Source organism: Neopsephotus bourkii, unplaced genomic scaffold, assembly GCF_033783945.1.
Source record: "Neopsephotus bourkii isolate Nb327-2 ecotype Australia unplaced genomic scaffold, CSIRO-AGI_Nbou_v1 NB_53, whole genome shotgun sequence".
NCBI lineage: Eukaryota > Metazoa > Chordata > Aves > Psittaciformes > Psittacidae > Neopsephotus > Neopsephotus bourkii.
The window spans coordinates 10,447,889-10,474,761 of record NW_026900570.1 but is presented as its reverse complement, the minus strand read 5'-3'; the positions used below and the strand labels follow the sequence as shown (position 1 = coordinate 10,474,761).

Here is a 26,873-nt window from a genome sequence, read left to right as displayed (position 1 = left end):
CTCATCAAAATTGCCTTTACTGTTTAGAAACAAAACACATACACAAAATACTGCAACAGCTTATGGAACCGCACTCAGAAATCCCAACATTCTAAGATCTCTTCTCATGTTCTCATTGCCATGATTTGCGCAAAACAGTGAGAAGTGAACCAGGACATTTTAGGAATGGCTCTTTTATCATTGCAATCCCTCAATTACAGTTTGACCACAAGGATAAATGACTACAGCAGTACTGCAGAGACAGTATTGCTGTATTTTTCATTTTGCCCTCTGATGTCCTCTGACTTATGTTGAACAGTGGCATAGTGATCTCTTATGCTGTTTCCACCATTGCTCCCAAAATAATTCAGAGGTACATAAGGCTTTAAATAACAGCAGTTTAAATACCAGTTTAAAACTAGACTCAAGGCTTCACTAACCATCTCATCAAAGCTCTAGAACTCCATCTCCTCACAGCCTGAACTGCCTTGCCTCCTGGGTATATGTTGAAATAGTCATTTACCATGCCTGCTCAGTAGCAGGGGGACACAGAATGCACTATTCCTGCACTATGGGGCTGCTACAGCTTTGCATCCTGGTAAGGTAACTGCTACTGGCTCCTGATACTGGAAGGTTAAGGTGCTGCATGCAGTTCCTCTAGTTGCAAATCTGGCAACACAAGTGAAAACCAACTCCTTACCTGTACTATAGACTCAGAAGTGAAAGAACAATTTCCCTTTAAAGCACAGACTGGGTCAACTGCACAGGTACAAAAGCTGTGTAACAAGAGTGCTAAGGCAGTGTTAACAGTGTTGGCAACAGTAGTGCTGCTGTCACAGAAGGTATAAGGAATATACTGAAAGTTCACTGTGAAACATGCTGTCTATTGCAGAATGTGAAACTTCCCAGGAGTAACCAACTCAGCTGACTATTTTTAAAACTTTTATTTTTTTTCATAAAGCAGTCAAGCTTTGAGGGTTTCCTCTTCAGAGGTGGCAACAAACTTATCTTCAACCCAAACAGCTACTGGCAAAGAAATACATGTAGATTTTTCACTTTAAAGTGAAATCCAAGAGATCTTTGCTATTACCAGGACCGAATATAACACCTAAAAGACCTGTCAATAACAAAACTGAAAGCAATGAACATGGCTGACGATACTAAAATCAAAAAACATGAATAAAAAGCTTTTAAATTATAGATTATAAATCTCTTGAATGCCAGCTGCACGTAGGCACATTCAAATGATCCAGAGAATTGCATGGAAATAGTCACATATTTACCATAAAATCTGGAAGCACAGAAATTGCACTTCCAGTCTGATTTGTCGTTTCATTCAAGACTGAGATTATTTTATATAAACTGATTTATTTCTGTGTGTATAGTATAATTTAACTGGAAAATATTTTTCCTTGATGTTAACCATTAGTACTGAGTATGTGCTGTTGCTACGTTCCTTAACCAAGAATTTTAAGTACAGCGCCTACAAAAGGCCTGCAGTTACTCATCGGGAATGATCCTGGATAAATACATTTTTGATCTAACAAAATAAAGTTAGCATAACTTAAAAAATCCCAACAAACCCACCAAACAAACCTCTGAAGTGATACATCTCTTGAATTAGTTTAGCAACACATCAAGAAACAGCCAACAGTTCGGTAAGGCAGTTGATGTTTCTCATAGCATTGTAGAATTGAGCTTCAGTATCCACCACTGTTAGAAAGTTCAATAATTCCTTGTTTTGATAACAAACTGAAAATTGCCCATAAAGTGGAAGGGTCTTCACAGTTATGATGATTCTGCCAATGATTACAAAGATCCTCTTTTCTTCCAAATAACTGTTTGCATAAAATGCAGTTATACCTCACTCTAGAGCAAATTTCTGTTTTTCTGCTAGGTGTACCAAAACCTACATTTTGCATCTCCTTGGCTGCTTCACCACTTCCTGACTGAGTCAGTTCACTTTTAGATGATACATCAACATTATTTTGATGGTGCAAGGAGATCTGTCTTTTCAGTTTTGGAAAAGTATAAACATCCTCCTCATGGGCACTGCATTTTGCTAAATGTCTTTTCTCATTGTGCTGTTTCCAGCAGTGGGTTGCATGTTTAATCAGTTCCCCCTTCACTCCTCTATTTCCTTGCAAACCACCCCCTTCCTTTACTCTTCCCTGGATCTCTGGTCCATGAGAGCACAATAAGTGGAACTTCATTTCACCGAAAGACTGCGCAATAAACTGGCATCGACCACATCTGACCTGTAATTTCACTTCTCCTGGGTTATGGAATAGGTCCTCAAAATTGCATTTATTTCCCCTGTTAAAAAAAAAGGAAATATGAGCTATTTCAGTATTAGCTATGCACAGAACAGGGATGGCAATTTCTGTCTTTGTAAGTTCCAAGAAGAGATGACATTCATGAAACATTCATTTAATTAAAAACAGACACTGTGCTATAGCAATTAAATTATTTTGAGAAGAAAAAAAGGAGAAATAATGTAATAATAAGGGTGATTAGGAAAACACTGAAACCAAATGTTATTCAACACTGCTGAGTTTAAGAATTGCCTCCAAAATTAGCCTTGGTATAAATAATCTTTTAACAACACCAAGTTTTAATAAATGGTTAAAAATGCTTTTTAAAGTTCCTGATTTAGCGAGGTCAATGCAAATACTTCTAATTCTGAGCTAGAAAAATGAAAATGATTACCTGTAGCGTACTGCTAAGAGATCTAACGTGTTTACACTGAGGGATCTAAGGTAGGTAAGGCAAAACCACATGCTCCACCTCCTACTTCAAGATGGAAATAATGAAACCTCAAAGCTGCTTTTTCTTTTTTCTTCCTAAAAGTCTGTAACACTTTAGTTTAAAAAGTCTGTTTTCAAACCTTTAAATACGTAACTTACAACTGGACAGCCCCTCTCGCTGATTTAGGACAACTATGCAGTATGAAGGAAGCAGCTACACACAGAGCTAGTAAACCCCTGGTTTAAGCTAAGCTAATAAAATTAAGATCTCCACAGAAACCAACTCACAATGTCTATGAAAAGGACCACATTATACTGTGTGTTTCTACATATTAGACACATTATCCAACAAGATAAGTAAACTGAATGATTCATTGTACAGTGCTAGTAAGGCTGTAAGAAAAGCACTGGTATTTCATAGGTTCAATACCTGAAAAATTGCCAACTGATGCCCCAGAAAGTGGAGCTATGAAAAGCAAAATGTCTAAAACTGAACTGTAGTGTCATAGTGAGGTATCAGGTTGAAGCCCTGAGCTTAACAAGGCATACCTCCATGAAAGTAAATGCACAAAGGAACAAACAAAGAAGCCAACATTTATATTGTGTGAAGAAATTTCACCTCAAAATCATAAGGAAGAGATAAATGTTCTGTCCATCTTAATATGGTAAATGTTAACTTTTCTACTTGGCTAAGTGATTGATAAAGCAGCAGTAATAAGCACATAGCACAGGTTAGTTGACAGCACTCCAGAGAAGGAAATGGGATAGTGTATTTAATATTATAAACAAACTACAAGATAATACTGAAATATGAATTGCCTTTCACTTGTTGCACTTGGTTCTCTCACCTTCTGGGGAAAACCCCAAAACTGGTAGGACACAGAAGAGAGCACACATAAATAGAAAAAGTGTTAGCTGTGAGAAATCAACTGATCAAAATAGCTCAGCTGGCAGTATACTGCACAGTACTAGAATATATGCAAAATTACTTTGGTTATTCAAGAGTCAGTAATACTTTATAGTCAATAAATCAGCTAAAATATACCAGATGGTCTAATGGATTGAATAGATTCCACAACAAAATATTTAAACCTTTAGGAATCTCACTGATGGGAGGGAAAAAGCAACAGTTTTCGTAACGGTGACATTTATGAATTTCGACTGGCAACTTGAAATCCTGTTTTCATTAGCATTTAATTAGTGAAAACACTCACCTCTCTGTTGCTCCTTCTGTCTCTTTTATATTTGTGCCTCTCTTCTTCAAAGCATCCTGCAGCTGTTGGTCACTAGTAGAGGGCTCTGTGCTGATAACAACCCTGTGGACTTCTCTGAGGTGTCCAAAATACACTTTTGCATGGCCAAAAACTTTAGCACAGAATTCACAGCACACAAGCTTTTGGGGTTTGCCTTCATTGTGATGAAGTTTCATATGTGTGCTCAGGCTTCCAGAATGAATATACGCTTTGCGGCAAATTCGACAGCTGTAGGGCCGTTTGTTTGTGTGGGTGTTCATATGGTCCTGAAGATGGTGTTTAAACTGGAAGATGTGGTTACAAACATGACATTTATGCAACTGCTTAGGTACGTCTGAACATGCATTTCTACTTAAATCACATGATTTAGCTGATGTAGCATCACTATGTTTGTAACTTACATGTTTTTTGGGAAGTGATCTATTTAAAAAAGTTGCTTGGTCTAAGCGGTCAGGAGATGGTGCTTCTACTGTTGCTGCAGAAGTCAGAGGTGCAAAAGTCTGCACAACTAACACTGGTTTTGGTCTAATACTACGGTATTTTTTCACTGCCTCTGCTTTTTTGCCATCGGGTGGCTGAAGATCAACTTTCGCCCTCTCTCTTCCTTCTTTAAACTTATTAATGATGCATTTCCTTCTCTTGGTCTGAAAAGCCAACAAATCATCTGGGGCTCTTCTTTTCCTGCCTCTTCTTTTAGAGGCTGCACTGTTCTTTTTTTTAAGACTGTCAACATCCACTTTACTGGCTGGAGATAAGGTATTTTCTCGAATGGTTTGTTTGGGGACTTGTGTAAATGACACAGCTAACCGCTTATCAGATGCTTTAGTAGGAACATGAAAGGTTTTTGCCAAAACTGGTGTCTTTTCACATTCAGATCTTGGTGAAGGTCCAGATGCATCTGTAACATTAGTATTCTCCTTAGAGTTATAGAACACTGAATTTTTTACCCTTGAGTAAGGCAAAATAGGAAGTTTTCCTTTTGGTGCTGATGGAGTCATCTGTATTGTACTGCCAAAAAATGCTGGTGACATGACAGCAACAGAATTTGCAGAATTTGTGGGTTTTTCCTTTAGTTTCTCAGATGTTATGAATGACTCTCTTGTGGTTTCAGATGCTCTCTTCACAGAGCGTAGACCTGTTTTCTTGGGATTAGTTGTCCTTGCCAGCTTGGATAAAGAGTCTTTAACTACAGATGGTCCAGAAGCATTACTATTAGCAGTTTCAGGTTTGTTCTCTAAAAGAGATCCAGATTCCACACAATTGCTTTTATTTACTAATGTGGCAATGGTAATTTCAGCTGAGTCACGGTCTGTTAGCATTGCTTGTTCAGTTGAATTTGAACTAGAATGAGTTTCAGGACAGTCTTCACTTAAAGTAGTCACGAGGGAAGCCTGTGATGAGATCGATGCTTTGGTAGGAACCTTGTTATGTGCACCCAAACCAGAGATCTGTGCCATTTTTTTGTCACTCAGCATTTTATTTCTTACAGATTGGTACCTAGGGATAGGCAGCTTTAGGTTTTTAGAAGGGCCCCCATTTGACTGCTGGACTTGCTGTGTTAGGCCAGGGGCAACATATGGCAAGGCCAATAGGGAGAAAGCTCCCTCATGACCAGCCACCTGCATAAGAGCATAGTTTTGAGTTTGTACCACCAGTGGTTTAGAACCTGCAACTGAAATTGTTGGTTTTTGATCAGGTGCAGATGACTGAAGACAAGAAACCGCTGAAGATGTTAAAATCTTTGGTACCATTTTTGGAGCAATGGTCCTAAACTGATTTTTCTTCTGAAAACTTCGTATTATATCCGAAGAGGACTTCTGTTTATCTGTAATAACAACATAAGAAAGATGCAATATAATACAGTATTTCTTAAAAAAAAAAATACAGTATCGAAATTAAAACTACTTACAAAAAATACTATTATACACAAACTTACTAAAAATAATTAGGTATTTAAATAACCACTAAATTAAGTTTAGAATTACAAATGTTTCATGGACAAAACAGGAATATTTCCTGAAGCAATGTGCTGAATACAGATACGCAAAAAAACCGCTCTTAATCTCATCTTAAATGAATGTTTCATTCTAGTTTAGAAACTACATGGCATTTCAGAACAAATACACTTATAAGCCTCTTCTGCCCTGGAAAAGCTGACTAGCATGTTGGCAATATTCAGCTGGAAGGACAGGATTGAAATCCTATGATGCAGAACTTTTCTGAACACCCGTTCTGATTGTATCTCTCAACCAACGTCATGCTATCTTTTAGAGTTTCTGTAGAATTTAGAATTTGTGGGTTTCATCAGCTACAGACCAAAGCTTACCTGATAGAAGTCTTTACAAAAATTACTGCTATAAAACTTGCAAATCATGTAATGAGAGAAGATGCACCACTGTTAAATACTCAATCACACACATTGCCTATGTGCCTTTAATACAGCAGAACTACTGTAGTAAGTTATTCAAATATTTTCCTGAAAGATGCAATTTATCGAGGTTTTATCACAGTTCCTTCTTGTTTCTGCTTGTATTGGTTAATGTTGCAAACATTTTTAGTAAAGAAGAATGTGTGGATAATTAAATAAAACAATTATAAGGAAAAAGGTCAAATGTGGAAGATAATCTGCACTGAGCAGCAGAGATGCATGCTGACCTTTTCAGACACTCCATACAATAGGATTTGATGTATAGTTCATTGTATCACTACCATTTCATTTAACAGCCCCATTCAACTACTGGTGCTTCCAGTACTTAAAAAATGGGATAGGTTTCCTGTGGGGAGCAAAAAAAAATAATAAATTTCCCAGCAATCTCAACCACTGAAAATTCAACTACAAAGATCCTAAGCAGGAAGGCTATTTGGGAAGGCAACAATGTAAGAAAAGTTCATCTAGAGAGAGGAATCACGTTTGAATAGAACATGTAATTGTAAATGCTGGGACCTTCAAATACTGCAGTCAGATAATCCCATAGGGATTTTTCCATTCCTTACCATTTTAAAGCCTGGTATTACAAATGCCATACATGGTTATGGACTTATAGAGGTAGCTGTGAATTATTACCAATGCTGGAAACTCCAGTGAATTTATCTTAATCCTGGATGTTCTTCTTACACGTAACACACTTTGAAAAGTACACTCTAAGTTACAGAGCCATCAGATTTCATGACCACAACTTCCGGACTGATACATGCACATACTCATGGTATGCACATGTGCAGTAAATCCACTGCCTTTGGGACATGCCAGTTTCACTGAGCAATCACACATAAATTGTTCGGTTCATAGTCGGTCTGATGCTTCTCAAAACCCTTTGACCTACACAAGGTTATAGAGTAATAACTATGTAGGGAATAAACCTTTGATCCATTTACTGCCATCTGTAACATCAAACATGAAGTCTATTATGCACCTTCTTGATCCTCCACTTAAGTGAAACTACTGGGCACAACCATAACTTTCTTTCTGCTCAATGTCTGTAGAGATGTCCAGAATTTATAGATACTCTGTGTGAACTGGACTACTAGATAAGGAAATTTTGTGTAGACTGGACTACTATATATGGAAATCCTGCACAAACAGAGGGTTCCCTGAGGTAAGTCCAGACCTACAGAGTTTGTGCAACCTGGAGAAAGCAGAAACATCCTAAGTTAAAGTTCTGTTTCCCTACAGTCCTTTTTATTCTCCAAAAGCAAAAAGCATATACTATTTCTCACTTAAGAATTTAATTTTTGACAATCTACAACCACCAAATACATAAAAACCTTTATGATTTCAACTACAAAAATTGCTAGTAATACTCAGATTATTTTTTGTTTCCTGCCGGATATCCTCTTGCTGCTGCTTTTAATTTGCATAAACTTTTTAGGAAAACCAGCCCTTCAGCAGACTGCTACCTGTGCTACTTTACACTTCAAGTTATAAGGCACCTGCTCTCTACTAATGGCAACAAATGATTTGAGTTCAGGAAAAGACGGAAGTTTTGCTCCAGACACACTACCCTTGCAAAAATGTAGACATGGCAGCTCAAGCACCACAAAAGAAAGGTCAGTTTGAGGGTAGAAGGCAGTATTTGTAGAAATTATACTTGACACTACCTTTAAAAGTAAGCATATGCTTCCCAAATATGCTGGCTTGCCTATTGCAAAATTAAGCAATAAAATCACTTTTCTTTAAAGACCGAATCTCCACATATTTTCTCAGCATTCCACAAGAAAGTATCCTTCTAGAAGCCAAGGCCTTCATAAATATCAACCACAAAATGCTCTTTGAAACAAGGTCCATTTAGACCAATATTCTTCTTATGCAGTTAACACAATACTACGCATGGATAGAACTGCTTGAGAAGGGATTTTTACACAAACGCTCTTATTCCAGCAAGCGTAATTTTATCATAAATACATCTTCCAGGCAAGCTATGTTTGGAATCTGCCTTCAGCGCAGCTTTTTTTTTTTTTCTTGCCCCACCCCAACTTTATATTAGAATCTAGTGCAGAAATATTCATTGCATTGCCTCTGGTAAGCCACGGATACTCAACTCTGTTTCCCTCTCATCCAACACAGCTGCTGTAGTTAAGCAGCTTAGCCAGTGTCTAAATATAGAGAGAGGCTAGATGCAAACTAGCTGTCTGATGCTCCTCCACAGTCAGTTAAAATTTTGCTTATGGACTGGGAAAGCTAATGGGAAGAACTGGTGAAAGATTATTTAGCATCTTGCATGAAGAAAAAGCAGTCAGTCAATTCACAGACTGGAGGTCCTGCTGACCCCACCCAGAACGTGCAAGTATCATCAATGACCCAAACTGTTTTTTCCATTTATACTTGGCAAAAAGCTCCAACAATTTCCTTTGCACACAGACATAGTTCCAGTAATTTCTGTTCACCACCCTGGCACTGAATGACTTGACTATGCTCTGGCTCTCTGGCTACAATTAGGCCACTTGGAAACTTAATATGCGCTTTTAGGGACATTCCACTTCTATTCCACACTTTCTGCCAAACTATTTCTGTCTCTGATTCAAAGGACTCACTTTGACTTGTCAGCTGTGACCTGAGGAAAAGCCTTCAACGCTTTTGGAATTAAGTCTTCCATCTAAGAAAGGGAATTTTCAGTTAAGGCAGGTTCTGCAATGGCATTTTTGAGGATGGCCCTTGATTTTAGACAACATCTTTCTAAACACCGGTCTATAGGTTCTTCACTGGAAGGCAAAAATTGGCAAAAATTTTTACACTTCCTCTAAAATTTTTGTTAAGAATAATGAAATAAACAAAACCTTAGATTTAATATCTAAATGACGTGAAGCCCATTTTAACTTTCATGTTTGAAGTCTTTCAAACAGGCATAGAACTGGGGCAACAGGTAGACACTTTAAAATAATTAAGCACAATGTTAAATCAAATGCAATTCAATTCATATGCTTTAACTCTCTGTTAAAAGATTAAGGGTTACCATGCTAGCACCTACAATATCAAACCACTGAGAAACTTGCAGGATGTCATAAGCTTTCATCTCACCACTTCTAAATAACCTTAAAGGTTAGGACTGGACGGTGATACACAAATTAAGAAAAAATAAACAATGATGCATCAAAGTCTTTGATATAGCCATGCTGCGAAGAGTCCTCTGGAGGAAAGAAAGTCTTCCACAGGGCTCCTCTTAGAATCACAGAATCATAGAATAGTTAGGGTTGGAAAGGACCTTAAGATCATCAAGTTCGAACCCCCCGGCCATGGGCAGGGACACCTCGCTCTAAATCATATTACCCAAGGCCTCGTCCAACCTAGCCTTGAACACTGCCAGGGATGAAGCATTCACAACCTCCCTGGACAACCTATTCCAGTGCCTCACTACCCTAACAGGAAAGAATTTCCTCCTTATATCCAATCTAAACTTCCCCTGTTTAAGTTTTAACCCATTACCCCTTGTCCTAATGAAGTGTCCATCCCCAGCATCCCTAGAAGACCCTTCATGCGTGGTTCCCCCTCCTTCCTAAGTTATTCATGTCTGGTCTATTCCAATCTGTCCTAACTTCTCTTTGTACCTCCTTCAGTTCGTTCTCTATGTAAAGCATGTAACATTGCTGAACTTGAACGCTGCAGAAAACTTGCCAAGAAATTTAATTTTCCCCACTAATCTGGTCTATTTTGAACATGAAAATAAACCACTAATATACCAGAAACTACTGTGTAATAATGTTAATTTTTTTTTAATAACCCTTTTAGGACCACTTCAGTTGAACAGGTATATATTTAACTTGTTATGACTGGAGAAGTGACAGAAAATAACACAAACACAAAAAAAGGATTATCTTGTTTTGAAGGAAAATGCAGAACACATATGAAAAAGAATAATGAAATATTTTATTAAATGCGTGTCTGTTGTCTTTTGCTGAATTTGAAAGGAATGATATCTATTCTATGGGAAAGAAGAAAATGCACAACTTTCTACCAGATTTTTTTCTATTAATGATAGTTATTTATTCGTTTTGCCAAATCTCCATACACACTAAATACCTGTGGACACTGTCTTTCCAGCACAAGTTTCTTGGTTTTGCTGACCCAGCATACTTTGTTGGACACAATGTTTCACTGCAGGATTAGCATGCAAAAAAACACCACCTGCAAAAGTGCTTCAGTCAGTTATAAATAGATCCCAGGACAAAAAAAAAAACCCAAACCACCCCCAAACACAATGAAAAACAGAAAAAGACTGTATAAAATTACAACATAAAACATTAACTTCCAGTTAATGCATTAAGAAAGCTACTGCGACTTGCTTTTTGCCATTTTTCTTGCCTCAAAAAATGTTTTAAAATCTAACCTATTACATGCCAAATGCAAGGTGATAGCTTAAGAATTGAGCAAAGCTGGTTAATGTGGTAAACAGATGGGGTGCTTTAGCTTCAATGTCATGGAAGACAGTCAACAGCACCAAAAAGAGCTCAGAAAAATGAAGATTCAGTAGCTTTAGTAAGGATTTTAACCAAGGGAGCTAGATTATATACTGCATTTCACTTCCTGTAATTCCACATAAAACACTGGAACCACAGATATTCTTGAAAATAGAGTATCTTCCTTCTCTATTAAAAATTGGGATTGCCACATGCCTATGCAAAGTATGGCTGGTAGTAAAGCTTACAAATCGGGAGTGCCAAACTCTGTATATTACAACAGTTAATTTCCAAATGTTTCTGTTTGTGCCTAATAAGAACTGTTTGCGTGGAATGTCCTGGTCTGGCTGTTTGCCCTAAGGTAATCTTCTAAAATCAATTTCAACAGAAAATGCCAGCCATACCCAGGTATATAAAAAAAAAAGAAAAAACAAGAAAAGAATCCAGTATGTGTGCCTTAGACAAAGACCTTGATACTCAACACAGCAATGTCTCTTTCGGCTGTGAAAAGCTGCCCAAATTTGGCAAAGTTGTAAGCTATTGGCATGTGTTCAATAGATACTTTAAGCAGCTAATTCTTCCATGGCTTGCGCTCTATTGAATGTGCTCTTGCTTCAGGCTGGGCTGGATTTTTCCTAAAAGTACAGCTTTAGACCCAAACACCCACACTGGAACAAGGAAATGGCCTCTCCTCTCCTAACTGCTAGGCTGACAGCATGGAAGAGGATATTAGGATTTACACAGGGCAAACAGGAAAAGGACAAGAGAACCAGAAATGAGACTTGGAAAGAGTTCAGGCCAGAGTCAGGGTGGGACATGGGAATGAAACACAGACTTAAGATGGGTAACAAACATTACTATTAAATGTAAAAGAAGAAGCATTTAAACCACACGCATAACCTTGTGTCTTGCATTTCAGCACATGCATAACCTTGTATCTTGCATTTCTTACTTTTTAGTACTTTTTTTTTTAAGAATAATATAAGTATGTTTACATGAGTCCTCCTGTGCAATTTAAAATTGTTTAGAAAAAATATAGAACCATATAATACTTAGGGTTGGAAAGGACCTTAAGATCATCAAGTTCCAACCCCCCTGCCATGGGCAGGGACACCTCGCTCTAAACCGTATCACCCAAGGCCTCGTCCAACCTGGCCTTGAACACTGCCAGGGATGGAGCATTCACAACCTCCCTGGTCAACCTATTCCAGTGCCTCACCACCCTTACAGTAAAGAACTTCCTCCTTATATCCAACCTAAACTTCCCCTGTTTAAGTTTTAACCCATTACCCCTTGTCCTATCACTACAGTCCCTAATGAAGAGGCCCTCCTCAACATCCCTGTAGGCCCCCTTCAGATACTGGAAGGCTGCTATGAGGTCTCCACGCGGCCTTCTCTTCTCCAGGCTGAACAGCCCCAACTTTCTCAGCCTATCTTCATACAGGAGGTGCCGCAGTTCCCCGATCATCCACGTGGCCCTCCTCTGGACTTGTTCCAACAGATCCATGTCCTTTTTATGTTGAGGACACCAGAACTGCACACAATACTCCAAGTGAGGTCTCACAAGAGCAGAGTAGAGGGGCAGGATCACCTCCCTCGACCTGCTGGTCACACTCCTTTTGATGCAACCCAGAATATGGTTGGCTTTCTGGGCTGCGAGCGCACACTGAAGCTGGCTCATGTTAAGTTTCTCTTTGACCAACACCACCAAGTCATTCTTATATTCTTCTTATATTGCAACAAACAATATAAGTACTCTAATGTAAGACTGGAAAATCATAGGGCATCATTCACACAAACACAGTGTACAAATACACTTTGAAAACATGCTCTGGTATAACACAGGAGGACAAAATTAAAATAGTTTATTAAAACTGCAAAGGGGAATATTAGACTTCTTTAAAGCTACATATAATTAAGTCTGAGTTAAGCATCAATGTGATTTGCTAGTTGTGCAATAAGCATTTTATCATTTAGAAAAGTCTTCTTTGCTTTGAAGTCCATGCACGTTTATTTTATGAGATTAAGATTATAGTGCATTTCAAGAAATTCTGTGAGCAGTGGGAGGCTTCCTGAATTCCTTGAATAGTCTCCAAAAGACTTTTCTTAGCAGAATAAAGCATTAAAACAGCAAAGTTATACAATTAAAATGGTGGGGGGTTATATTAACTGGACTCCATTAAAGCAGATGTTCAAACTTCAAATTTCTAGCAACATTTTTCAGTGTGGGAATAAGTTAAAACTATTTTTGGCATGAACAGTCATTTTGGAGATATAACTCATACAGTAATCCCAAGATCATGGGCACACAGTTCATATTTAGGGAAGTTCTTCAGTTTCTGGTCTAATTCAGTCTTTTTTTCTCCCCTGAAACATCTTTATTGCACTATGAACCATATACTGACATATGCCAAAGTTTATAGAGACCTACTTTTCAGAAAATTCATATCTAACATAACTTATATTAAAAAATGCATATAAAAAAGAACAATCTCTATTGTTAAATAATTCCAATTTCTCAATTTCCAGAATTGCTTTCCTCTGTTGTTTGAGAGTACACATATGAGCTGCTTCATTATCATGCTGCCATTGATCTGGATTTCTGTAAGGCCTTTGATATTGTCCCACACAACATCCTTCTCTCTAAACTGGACACAGATTTGATAGATGGGCTGTTCAGTGGATAAGGAATTGACTGACTTACTGCATCCAGACAGTAGTGGTAAACAGCTTAATATCCCAACGGAAGTCAGTGGCAAGTAGTGTCCCTCAGGGGTCCATACTGGTACCACGACTGTTTAGTATCTTCATCAATGACACAGACAGTGGGACTGAGTGCACCCTTAGCTGATTTGCAAATGACACCAAGCTGAGTGGCGCAGTAGACACACCTGAGGGACAGGATGCCATCCAGAGGGACCTGAACAAGATTAAGACGTGGGCCTGTATGAACCTCAACAAGGCCAAGTGCAAGGTCCTACATGTGGCTGGGGCAGCCCTTGATATCAAACAGGCTAGGGGGACAAAGGGATTGACAGCAGCCCTGAAGAGAAGGACTTGGGGGTACTGGTAGATGAACACCTCGACATGAGCCAGCAATGTGCATCCAACAGTCCAGAAAGCCAACTGTATTCTGAACTGCATCAAAAGAAGGGAGGGAGGTGATTCTGCTGGTCAAGGAAGGTGATTCTGCCCCTCTACTCTGCTCTGCTGAGACCTCATCTGGAGCACTGCACGCAGCTCTGGAGTCCTCAGTACAAAAAAGACATGGACCTGTTGGAGTGAGTCCAGCCGAGGGCCACAGAAATAATCAGAGGGCTGGAGCACCTCTTCTATGAAGACAAGCTGAGGGAGTTGGGCTTGTTCAGCCTGCAGAGAAGGCTCCAGGGAGACCTTAATACTTTCAATACTTAAGGGCCTTTCAGTACTTAAAGGGGGCCTGTAAGAAAAATGTGGGCAGAATTCTTAGCAAGGCCTGTAGCAATAGGTCAAGGCATAATGGTTTTAAACTAAAATGAGGGTAGATTTGGACTAGATTTAAGGAAGAATTTTTTTATGATGAGGGTTGTGAAACACTGCAACAGGTTGCCCAGAGAGGTGGAAGATGCCCCTATCCCTGGAAACATTCAAAGCCAGGCTGGATGTGGCTCTGAGCAATTTGATCTAGTTAGATATTCCTGCTCATTGCAGAAGGGGTTGAACTAGATGACCTTTGAAGGTCCCTTCCAAAACAAACCATTCTATGATTCTAATTAAGGTTTGTTTCTGCAATTAAGGCTTCTTTTTGCCAATACAATCTCACCAGCATCTTCGCTCTAGTGTCTCTGTTCTCAGAGAAAAGTGTAACAGAAAACAATACCTATGCAAAAGCTGATCAAAAGTTAACAAATCGAGAAATCAACGCATTTTGATACTATATTATCAGCATTAAAGAACAATAATAATCTACGACATAATTTTGGATTTCTCATAGATTCAGATTTCACATATCACTATATTTTCCCAACACAAGTAATTTTTAAAATATGTATGAAATCCTGTTTCTATAGATAATAAATGTACAACAGCTTTGAGGTAACCTGAGTTTTTATATCAAAGCTATTAGCCGCATGTGGGTAAATCAATATTCAAAAGCAACATCTTACATAAAATATGGGCAATCAAGGCTTAATACAACCTCCTATAAAGAAAAGCCATTTTTGTGCTACTGCGTAGAGGAATAAAGTCTTGGAAGTCTTTCCTAAAATTCAGCACATGTATCTATATGAGAGATAAGAAGAACATATATATGGAAGAGATTTTTAAATACTCTTCTGCAATGAATTTAAAATATATTTATTAGCAGATCCACCTGTTCTCTTAACACCCCTCATGCAGTGTTCTGAACTTTAAAAGCTTCCCATTTTTTGAAGGCACAGCCTTTCAAGTTATGAGCTTCTCATTTATATTAATGGTAACATAATAAATTTTAAGCAGATCAAAATATTTTCACATCAAGCAATGAAAAGTGACATAAAGAGAGCGACACATAAAGCATCTGTAATTTTTAATAACTTTTCTCACCTTTACAGTTGAAGAAATCACACAGAAATTTATGGGAAGAAGAGAACTTAGGAATAAGGTTTATGCAGCTAAATCTTTGGGCTCAAAGTGGTGCTTGGCCTCTGCAACCACACAAATCACTACTGAAGATGAAAACATTGATTCCTGTGTAAGCATGGAACTTCTGTCTGAGAATGACTGTTAGATACATCATCAAGGCCTGTGTTTCAGCTTCTATATGCCTCTACTAGTTTCAGCAATCAGCCAAATCAATCAAATTTCATGTGAGCATTATCTAGAAACGCTGCTGCTACAACAGGACTCAACTAAGTAGAATGAAAATTATTTTGGTATCACTACAAATCCAGTGGTTTATCTTTGCTGGTTTTGCCCAGTCATTCTGTTCCGTAGAGGGTACCACCCCTGGAGATCAGTGAAGTGAGGCTTCAGTGCCACAGCCACTTGGCGGAACAAATTGTTTAGAAAATAGCTGATGGGAGGTGATGGAAGCACTGGTCACAAACTCGTAAGTCATAAACCTTCAATGGCGTTACAGATACAAATTAGGTACTTTGGAAGGTGGGGATAAACAAAGGATTCAAAGAAAAGGTTGCAATCAGAATTTTAAAAATTATTTTCTGGGAGAACTGCCAGTTGAAATTTCTTCTAGCAAGCTTCAAGTAAGATATGGACCTAAACAGTAATTCATTCACTGAAAAGTCAGTATCAATGTAAAGTCCTTTTTAAAAGGTCCATCAAGATCAAGTCAACCTGGACAAAATCATGATATGCCTAATATATGTGGTAATTAGTATACATTTTTTTCCTTAAGTGCAGGAAACAATAATTATCAAGCCTGCTACAAAAACGAAGGTAGAATTCCTCAGAAACTATGCAGCACAAAAAGGTCAAGTAGAAAAATTTTATGAAAAAATAATGAAGTATTGTCTGACTAGACTCTTGCTCCCCCTTCAAACAAGCTAAGAATAGAATCTATCTTCATCTTACTCAAGGTTTAAACCTCCTTCCTTCCCTCTATGGGACAGCAATCATTCATGTCTGATTGCAGTAAGGGAATTATGCCTCTTACAAAATTTATTTTTTCAAATACTGATGTGCAAACAGAGCACAACAGAAGGTCAAACTTGATATTCCTTTTATAAAGTATCACATTTTGTGAAAATCAAAGCGCTTCCTTAGAAGAGAGCCTGTGTGCAAGAGAAAACAGTTAATTCACCCCTTTGGCTCAATAGAGCAGATACATTTCACTTAAGGCATTAAAAGCATCTGTATGGTAACTTCTGTGGTACAAACCTCAGAGAGTGCTCCCTCATTAAAGATGAACAGAGGATCAGAAGATTGTCAGTCTTGGCCTTGCCTGTTCTGAATCTTCCAGTATGAACTATACACAGGGTTTATCATTCCCCAAAGAAAGGGCCAGAACACAGAACAGATTGTTAACTTGGATGACAGTTGGAAAGTATTTTCCAGGGGACTTTGTAAATAGTTCATTTTCTTTAAAAATTACCTAAGTGATCTAACTTTTGAACAGGGAAACCCTATCCAAGCATTTTATCTGCTCTAGGCCTCCCCCCTTTTTGTTCTTCATGACCCAAATTTCTTCAGAAAAAGACTTTACAGTTCTGGTTGAGATATCCCAAACATTGCCACCTGTAACCAATTCCACTGCAGAGTAAAACAAAAATAAAGATTAGACGATCTCCTCAGTACTTCAACTAGATACATGTATTTTTTCAAAGACAGACATAGCTCTGTATAGCATAGGAAAACTAAAACATCTCCAGAAAGGCTACGGTCCTCACTAGGAAGACGTTAGTTTTCAGAACATACAAAACATACAAAATTACCTGCTGCTGAACCTGAATACAGCTAGATCTTTCTGGCACCAGGATGCAGCAGAAAACAATTTAAATTACAGTATCTGAATGTTTTTCCTCCCCCTGTGCATAATTACGGTTATTTGCAATGCCTATTGGCATTGCTAAGCACACCCATACTAGCCAAAGTCTTGTTTAAAGGCAGCACCAGTTCTCAAAAGAAGGTACTGGGTGTGCTGTAAAGGAATTGTTTGAATACATCGCTGCTAAGTGATAATATATCACTAAACACTTGTAAAGGGTGCCAGCGTGCGAGGGAATGAAAACAGGAATGCAGTCAACAGGAATGTAGGCCAAAGATGATATCCTTAACTTGCCATGTGCTGAACTATCAGTACATTTCTAATTAAACTCACGTGTATCTGGCTGTGCGGGCAGACAAAAGAGCCCCTTAGTGCAGAGTCCAGCAGGGGGAGTCGGGCGGCCGTCACCGTTGCCTCTGGCCACCACCGGAGCCAGGCAAGCCTTGCTGGGGCCGGGAAGGCTGCACAGGGCACTTTCTGTTCCTTCACGTTAAGTGCCAGCTCAGTTTAGATCTGCCACTCACGTCAATTACCCTACAGTAATTTTCAAACAACAGAAAAGCTAAACTATTTGTCTAATAATTTTGGAATGCTAAATACAGCTTCTATTGAAAAATCCCCAAAGTAATTAAATCTTCTACAGCACAAGGCACAGCCTTTCAAGTTATGCTATTATTCCAAAATATTCTAATTTTGTCAACTTTTCAGTCAATTCAATGTTTTGTATGAACTTGAGAACATCTTGAAGCAAAGCAGTTGAGCCTTCCTGTTAAAAGTAATCACTTTTTTTATTAAATTAGTTAGCATCTTCTGTAACTGCAGTGCATTTTTTGTGTGAGAGAGTTAAAAATAAAAAAAAAAATCAGAGATCTTGTGTTAATCTAGCTATGTCAAAAACCCCACATCCATGTTACTAAAAACGTCAGTATTTATAACAGATGTTCTTCTTTTGGTAGACATCTGAAAATGAAGCACTGTTACCAACATATTTTCCTATCCCAAGAAACACCCTGAAATCTTTGTCAAACTTTCTCACTTTCATCATTGCTCAGCTCATCACACAAACCATCTGCATAAATAAAGATGTAAGCATCTGCTGTATGGCAAATGGTCTCAAGGGCAGATGTTGTTATCCTTGCATTCATGTCACTGGCTTGGATACATTATTTGAACAGATGTACACAATCTGAAAGTGTCGTGTCCCACAGCGAAATGTCTCCAACTGCTTTCTATCAAAGTACATAAATGCTATTTGCACCTGCATTTATGTTAATGATATAAGGGCAGCAGGGGTTCCAGCAAAGTGAGAGCTGATTCTAAGAAACACATTTACACGGCTAATGAAGTTTGAGATCTCCCAGCACCAAATGACCCTACTAACATGGATACAAAATGTACTAAACTATACAATGACTTTCTAAAAACTACATGATTTTGTAAAAAAAATAAAATAAACACACTCAAGGAGCAAAACCATGATTTCAGACTGTGATCTACTTTTCCAACGTATATTTTAAAGACAAAAAGGTATTAAATGAATTCCTGGGTAAACCAGGACAGCCTTGTATTTTGCATAATAACTCTATAAGATACACGATTCTTTCATGTTAGAGTGACTTAACAAAAACGTTTTATAAATCTGACAATGCCAAAGCGTTTGAGTTCTTTAAGGCATGCTGATATTTCACGTCATCATGGAGCACTGTAAAAACACCCGTGCACTTGCTCAATAACAAATATTAACATGAATGTGAATAACAGGATATAATGCTTCAATGATAACTTTGTAATTCCTAAAAAAAAGTTGAAATCTTGGAAGTTAAATATTTATCATTATTCAGAAAAGTACATCTGTTTGAACATGGAGTTACATTGTTCAATTACTTGTTGTGCAAATTATCAGCTTTCTTATAAAATATTTTGAATTGAGAAAAATACAGATGCCCTGAAGCAGTACACATCACATTACAGAACTCCTGCTATTACGTGACAAATGGTAGAAGTGATGGGTTTATGCTGTCACTCAAAGAACCTGCACTAACCTTAATCTCCATACTTAACTGAAAAATAACAAGCATTTTTGAAGTACAGAAAGACAGGCAAAAATGGTATACTGAATGTAACTGATGGATAGGGTCTACTTCCAATACCATTTATTTTCAAACCTTTTATTTGTAAGAAATGTACCAATGTTACAGTTGTACATAAATCTTTATAAACTGCTAACAGCCTCAACATTTTTGTGCCATAACACATTTATGTAAGAAAAGTGGTGCTTGATGTAAGGATACAAAAGAGTGATAGTAAAAGAATACAAAACCAAACTGAGACTAGTATGACTGAGACTAGATCATGACTTCACACTGATACAGCTCCTGGCCAGTATCTGGTTATGATTTCTAACATGAACCCTCACTTTCAAAGCCTACAACACGGCTCCTATAATTCACTCTGGTGCAAGTTGATAACAGGATACTGACTGGAATAGACTTTTGTTTAGGAAAACAAAGGAAGTTTAAAAAAAAATCTCAAAAGTGAATGATTAATCAGTTTCAAGTTTGGAAACAGCTTCACAGTTTATATTCTCCTCTTGTTATTCAGAATTACTTCAACATAAAGATAACTTGTTCCATTCAACTATAACAGTGGCCAAATTCGTGTTGTTTAAAGGAAGAATTAAATTAAGGCTGTTATTCAGAATTACTTCAACATAAAGATAACTTGTTCCATTCAACTATAACAGTGGCCAAATTCCTGTTATTTAAAGGAAGAATTAAATTAAGGCTTTTAAGTATTCAAATTAAGTATTTCACTCTTAAGTATATGGATGAAGAACACACTGCACCGTAGATAGCTTTACACAACAGGAAGTACTGTCTCTCTTGAAAGAATAGTCCCATTAGACGCAGAACTCGTCAACTAAGATCAATTTGTATGACATCCTTCTGGAATAGCTTCCTCAGAATTATTACAGTATCATAAAAATTCTCAGTCTTCACAAAACAGGTAAAGTATAAACTTAAATGACAGTAAAAGCTCAAGGCTTCAAGTTAAGTAATATATAGTACTTGTCTTAATTAACATAAGTACTAACAATGGAAACTGAACTGACAACCTGCAATGGTTCTGAAAGGTCCATTAGTGCTTATGTCATATCCATCAAACATTCACTCACATTTAAGAAGTATCATTAAAAATGACATTCAAGTTCAAAATCATACTTAAACATTAGCATTGTGACACAGATCAAAAGGGAAAGGAAATTAAAGTTATGGCTACACATTTAGAGGATTGGGAATACACAGCTGAAGCACAGGTATCCTTATTATCAACAAAGGGGAAAATCCAAGACACCAACCCTACTGAAAAAATAAATTATCAAAAGATGATGTTTGAAGAAACAAAACATAGAAGAACTACAGTTAAGAACAAATAATGTTAGTAAGGGTAGGAATGATGGAGAAATGGCACTTAAAATCTAAAAATCTAAGTTTTTATTCAGAACACATTTTCTTGTTTGTGCTAGTCCTGTAGCACAACTTGCAAATAGATATGACCCCAAATTATATAGGGGTCAAATATGACAATGATTTTCAAATGTATGAGGATGAAAAAAACTGCAATAAACCCTGAACACCTAATTCTACTGCATCAAGCAAGAAGTAGATGAATATCTTTCAAGCTTCAACTACAGGTGGTAAGAGTAATTAGCAATGTCCTACAGAAGAAAATAATTTTAGCTATTGTAATCATTTAAAGTGATAAATTCTGCAGTATAATGGCTTTTTTACAAACACATATTAGGGTAGACTAGCAGACACGAATTATACAGTGACTTATTAATGATGATGACACTTTGAATCACAAGCATCTAATTTCTAAAAAAAAAAAATAAATATATATATATATATATAGGAAATATATACTATACCTGCAGAAAAAGTTAAAGGATTCTGCATTATGCCCTTTAAAAGTTACGACAAAGTTCCTGGAAAGAAGAAATACAGATACTTAGAAGCTGATAATTTTTCAGAAACAAACAAAAAGAATAGGAAAATGGCAATAGTTTTCAAAAACTGTATTCCAGAAAGGATCCCAGTATGCCCATACCTCATGCGAAAACACCACCAGAGTTTTAAACCAAGTGTTTCTCTGGATCACTCATACCCTTATATGCACTCTCTGTATTTCAACAGTGGGTACAACTAACTTAGGCTTCTTATAACTGAAAACCCCTTTTAAAGAAAGAAAAGGGGACACATCATGAATTCCAGTGTGACAATGCATTCTGAAGAATCACAGCCAATGTAGGCTTCAACAATCATTTTTCTTCAAACATCTGACTGCATGGATCCCATATAACTGACTGACAAGCAGAATCTTCCAGGGATGCTACAATTAAGATATTAGCTTGCATTTGCGAAGCAAACATTACACTGCCACCTCTCCCGAATTTAACCACAAAATTTGATACACAATGTTTGATATAAAATAGCATTACATCAAATAACCACCAAGTAACTTAAGAGCTATTTCTTCCCAGTGTGGTCAGTGTCGCACAGGCTTCCATCAAGTGCCATTCAAAAGTCAAGCAAAAAAAAAACTAGTATTATACAAACACAGTATAATATTGTGTTGTTATCTGTTTAGAGATTTTCTTCATTGTAAAATGGTCAAGCTTTTGGAATGGCTGCGGAATAGTCTGGTTCATGTTAGAAGTCAGACAGGGTATAAAACTCTCACTCTCATGATGCAGCTGGAGGCTTTGGGAAGGTAACCAGCAAATATATTGACCAACACATATTGAACTTTAACTGCTTCGGGGTTTACTTAGATCTAGGCTTTCATACCAGTGCATATCTATAACATTTCCCATAAGCAGAGGAGCTGTGTGGATGTGGAGTTTGTTTACTTTCCTAGCTAATTTAACAGCAAGTAGAATCTTACATAAAGAACATTCCAGACATGAAGAACATTCCTTCTGAGCACATGAAGTACCAACAAATTGGTTTTGGATATATACAAAAATAGTTAGGACAAATTCTGATGCAACTACTAAACACAAAAGTAAGTCTTGAATATGTTTCTTTATTGTCATGCAATTGACTTTCAAAAAGCAGTGGTGGGGTTCCAGGAAGGAGATAGTTCTGTGGGCAGCAGTAAAGTATAAAAGAGGCAAAACCAATTCCATTTTCAGGAAGTTCAATACTAAAGCATAAAGGAAAATTAACTGCATCTGCATCTGAGGAGACCTCATACACAGCAAACAGGTGAGGCTCTCTGGTACACGTATCTCTTGTGCTGAGCCATATGTAATAAGAAGCTCTTGTACCTAAACTATCATCTCCTGGTAGAGGTTTGCCAATGCGTAACAGCAGATCCCAGGCTGTCTCAAAGAGCCTCTGTCCGTGGTACTTAAGCAGTCAACATCTCATCTGTCAGACTCAGTACACAAACATATGCCAGCTCATCTAGGGGTAGTTTTACATCGTGGTAACATACAGACAACTCTCTCCTAAACTGCAAGAATGAGCAGACCACACTGATGTAAGTTGAGACTGTACAGCTGCCTATACCTGCTCTCAGTGGGTTTTTTTTTTCATTTGACTATAAATCTGGCTTGGCATAACTACTTCCCATAAAAACCATGACATTAAAAAAAGAGCCAAATTAAAATTATTAAATAAAATTAATTAAAATTATTAAACAAATTTTGTACATGTTTTAAATTCTTACGTATAGAACAAATTTTAGGTTGGACACCATTAATTATCCAGGACGTCCCTTTTTTTATTTTTATTGAACACTGAGGAGGCAAACAGTCTTACAGTCTTTCTTCATTATATTTGAGTCCAGTACTGGTTCTTTGCAAATACAGAAGATATGTGGCATCATTATCAATTTTTCTCTGGGAGCCTATCCCAATGATGAAATTTTAAAAATTCTGCATAATGTGTCAATCTGTTTTCCTCAGTTTGTAACTCTATCATAGGACAAAAAATAAAATCATTCAAGACGCAGTACTTCAGAACTCAAAATAGTTCTCTCTAAATCTGCTGCTGACTGCTCAGAAATGAAATTTATTAGAAAAAATTCAAGTGAAGTGGAGTTAGAATTAAAAAGTAAAAATTATCTTAATGCCACAAAATAAGGCCTGTCATGCCTGTACTACTCCTTATGTTACTGCAGAATGAAAAGATAAATGAATTTTCAACCAGAAGAAGCAAAAATATCAATAAATGGGAAAAAAGCCTACACTGTAAATTGGTCTTTAACAATCAAAGGAAGCAGAGCATATACATGTAATAATTTAAAAGCAATTTTCACAGAAAGATACCCACAGGTCTTTTACATGAAATTGGTGTCCTGAGAGACAGACTGAGTACCAGGTGAACCCAATTAACCTAATTTGATGCTTATGCATACCAAGACATTTATTTTAGACGTTACACAAAATCCTTTAGGAGACTACACAGAAAACGATAAATAGGCTGTAAAGGTTATGACATTAATTTTACTGTCATTCTCATGCTTTAAGCAGACATCAAAACTAAAAATCTCATCCTCTGGGAAGGAAGAACTATCTGAAAGTAATTACAGTACTTATTATCATAACAGTATTAAACTAAACCACTATGACCCTAACTGAATTTATTTTTGGTATCTTTTGTTAAAAGAACAAAGCTTCTCAATGATGACTACACCTTCTAATGCAGTGAACATTAGTTCTGGTACTGGAAGAAAGCATTAAATCAAATCTTGTAATTTTATATTAAGTTTAATTAAGAATTTTAATTTAAAACTAGGAATGTAAAGAAGTGTTAGTCAAATATTATTACATAATTTCATTTAAGAAGGAAAACATTCATATTAGAGAAAAATTAAATACTTAGTACAGTTTATAAAAGACATTCTAGCAGAGGCTCACAAAATGTCCATTTATATTTCAAAAGCAATTTTATTCACTTCCTTTTTCACACCTGTTCTTTCACATACTGTGCCACCTTGTAAGTGACAGTGCCATGCAAACATTATTTCCCAAAAATTTAGAAACTTCTCAATGGAAACCAAGCTCCCCAGAAAGCATGAATGAATCATATCAGCATAACTTCCAGGAAAGTTAGCAAAATCTGTTGGTATTTAAAGTCTGAGTTAGACTTGAAATGAAAGATTAAAACACTGGAGCTACACAGAAATCCTGAGGAAAGTAAAACTGACAGACATAAAGATTGAGTAATGTAACACACAAAAGCATTTGCTCAAGCAAGTACATTTGCCAAAAGCCTGCAGTGCTTGGCTACTTTATAAAATCAAGCACAAGGCATTAAGGCAATTTCTTTTAAAAATAAAGAACTCTCCAAAACCCTTAACCCCAATCACCAAGCAATAGCTGATACACATTTCTGAAAACCTGTATATCCCTACCCAAATCTTCAGTCACAGAAATCTGATTTACTCTCATACAAAGTTTTCTATTTTAAATCATATTTTAACACTAGGACTTCATCTTACATCAACAGATCCTCACAGATCTATATCCAAAGAGAGACGTATGTAGCCACAAACAACAGCTTTCTCACAAGAGAAATTACATACCGCTTCTGTTTCCATACTTAGGTAATTAATCAGGGAGAAATACGTGCCAGTGGCAGAATTCTTTTGGCTGTGCCCATTAGGTGACTTTAACAGACAGCCAAAAAGAAACAGAAGCCCCACTGCAACTGGTCCCTTTTCCCAGTACAAACGCAGCAGAACCTAAAACCAAGGCTATTTTTAAATTTTTGGTCATCCTATGAGATGGACCAGTCTGAGAGCATTTCCTGAACTCAAAGCCTTACACTGCACTGAATGCCACAGTGGTAATCCTGGACAAAAATTCTTCCCTTCATACTTTGTTAGGTGAAGATAGAATGGTTGGCTGGCATGCCTACACCATGCCCATCTGTCAGAGTGGAACTGTGCCTACATGACAGGTTCTATGCTGCTTTCAGTAACATGTTGCTGATAATAACAGCTTATGTATGAAACAACACAGAGCAACTTCAACATTTTGCTTAAAATAAAAAGCAAATGAAAAGTATTTCTTTTTCTTGAGAAGATAAATCCTTTGAAATAAACTTTTGAGGCTCTTCAATTGTCTGAATAAATACAGTGTAGACACTGCAAGAAATGAAGATGTTCCACACATTTTTTACTATTGCTGACAGCCAAGCATACGGTCTCAGTAATTCTTATTTTAGAACTGTAACTATCTCCAAGACAGCAAACTGAAGGACCTACCTGCAAAAGAATTTATAAAAGCTGTTTCTCAAAAGGACACCTGGCAGAAGAGAAAGCTAAAGAAAAAGCAACATTGATTTTTTATTTCATGAAATCTATGTGTATTAAATCAATTGTAGTTGAACAGATTTTACAACTGTAAATAACTCCAACTGTTTTCCATTTCAGAAAACAACTCCACTCTGAAAAAATGAAAAAGAAGAGCAAGTAGCAGCACAGTTGCTGTTAAGCCTAATATTGACGATTCACAGAATGTCAAAAAATAACTTTTTTTTTTCCAACTTTCCAATTTAAAATGATAGATTGTCATTTTATGCTTTCCTCAGTAAATACGTTCATAGTAGTACTGCTTTGAATGCTGTGGAGTCCTTTATAAGTTCCACATCTGTATACACATCTTTGCTATTATTCTGTATTAAAAGGTCAAAGCTTCTGACTTTAAAACACAGTCTTGGATCTTACTGTTGTGAAAGTAACTGTGAAATGATGAATGAATACAGACCGCTACATTTTGTTCTTCATTCTCAGGGCCACTGGAAACAATACTTCTGGAAAATGCACACTACTACTTTTATTTTTGTAAGCTATTACATGAAATCTCTGCTGTCAATAGTTCTTCTATTTTGAATTCAAATTAATTCATTTAAAAAACCTCAATCAAACCAACCAAAACAAACCAAAAAACAAACCAAGGCACAGAAACATCTAGTATGCTTATTTGGCAATGGCTAGTCTAGAATTTACTTTAAAATTCAAACTCCACAACTCCTTCTACTCCTGTTCTGCACTCTCCATCATGTTATCATGGTCCTAAACTAAACATTCATTTGTTGCTTGTGTAAAAACTGCTAAGAAGTTTTGCCAGGATTCTCAACAATGGAGTTTCATAAAACAGAATATCTACTTATCTTACAATTCTGCCAGCAATATGCAATGTCATTCACAGTACACCATTATGGCTTTCAATTTGCAATACCTGATTAAACTGAGACTTTCTGACTTTGCTGTAGTTCATAATTAGTGACTGTTTCAGTCTAATAAAGACAGAATACATAATTTATCCTTCACTATGTATCTGCTGCAGTACATTAGCTTTCTTCTCAGATAAACAATATCACAAATACTAATCAGTGATTTCATTGCACTTACAGTCAAACTTCATAGCATTAGACAAACATCTGCAATTGTGTACATGGCTACTCATATCATCATTCAGGTTGGCAGGGATTGCTCTAGGACACCCCATCCAACTTCTCTACC

The 26,873-nt window shown here is 37.0% G+C and overlaps 1 protein-coding gene across 6 annotated transcripts in view; it reads right to left on the bottom strand.

The window, feature by feature from the left end:
• Window positions 1-26,873, bottom strand: part of ZNF438 (zinc finger protein 438) — a 51,474-nt gene continuing 24,601 nt past the window's right edge. For 3 of the 6 annotated variants that reach the window (XM_061350540.1, XM_061350522.1, XM_061350530.1), the window contains 3 exons: window positions 21,265-21,321; window positions 3,941-5,804; window positions 1-2,295 (listed from right to left, as the gene is read on the bottom strand). In XM_061350540.1, the coding sequence (XP_061206524.1) occupies window positions 1,680-2,295; window positions 3,941-5,804; window positions 21,265-21,292 (2,508 nt within the window). In that variant the 5' untranslated portion in view covers window positions 21,293-21,321 and the 3' untranslated portion in view covers window positions 1-1,679. Of the gene's footprint in view, window positions 2,296-3,940; window positions 5,805-10,493; window positions 10,599-17,666; window positions 17,868-21,264; window positions 21,821-22,665; window positions 22,683-26,873 lie in introns of those variants that run through there. The other 3 variants (XM_061350507.1, XM_061350517.1, XM_061350499.1) reach the window with 3 other exon arrangements.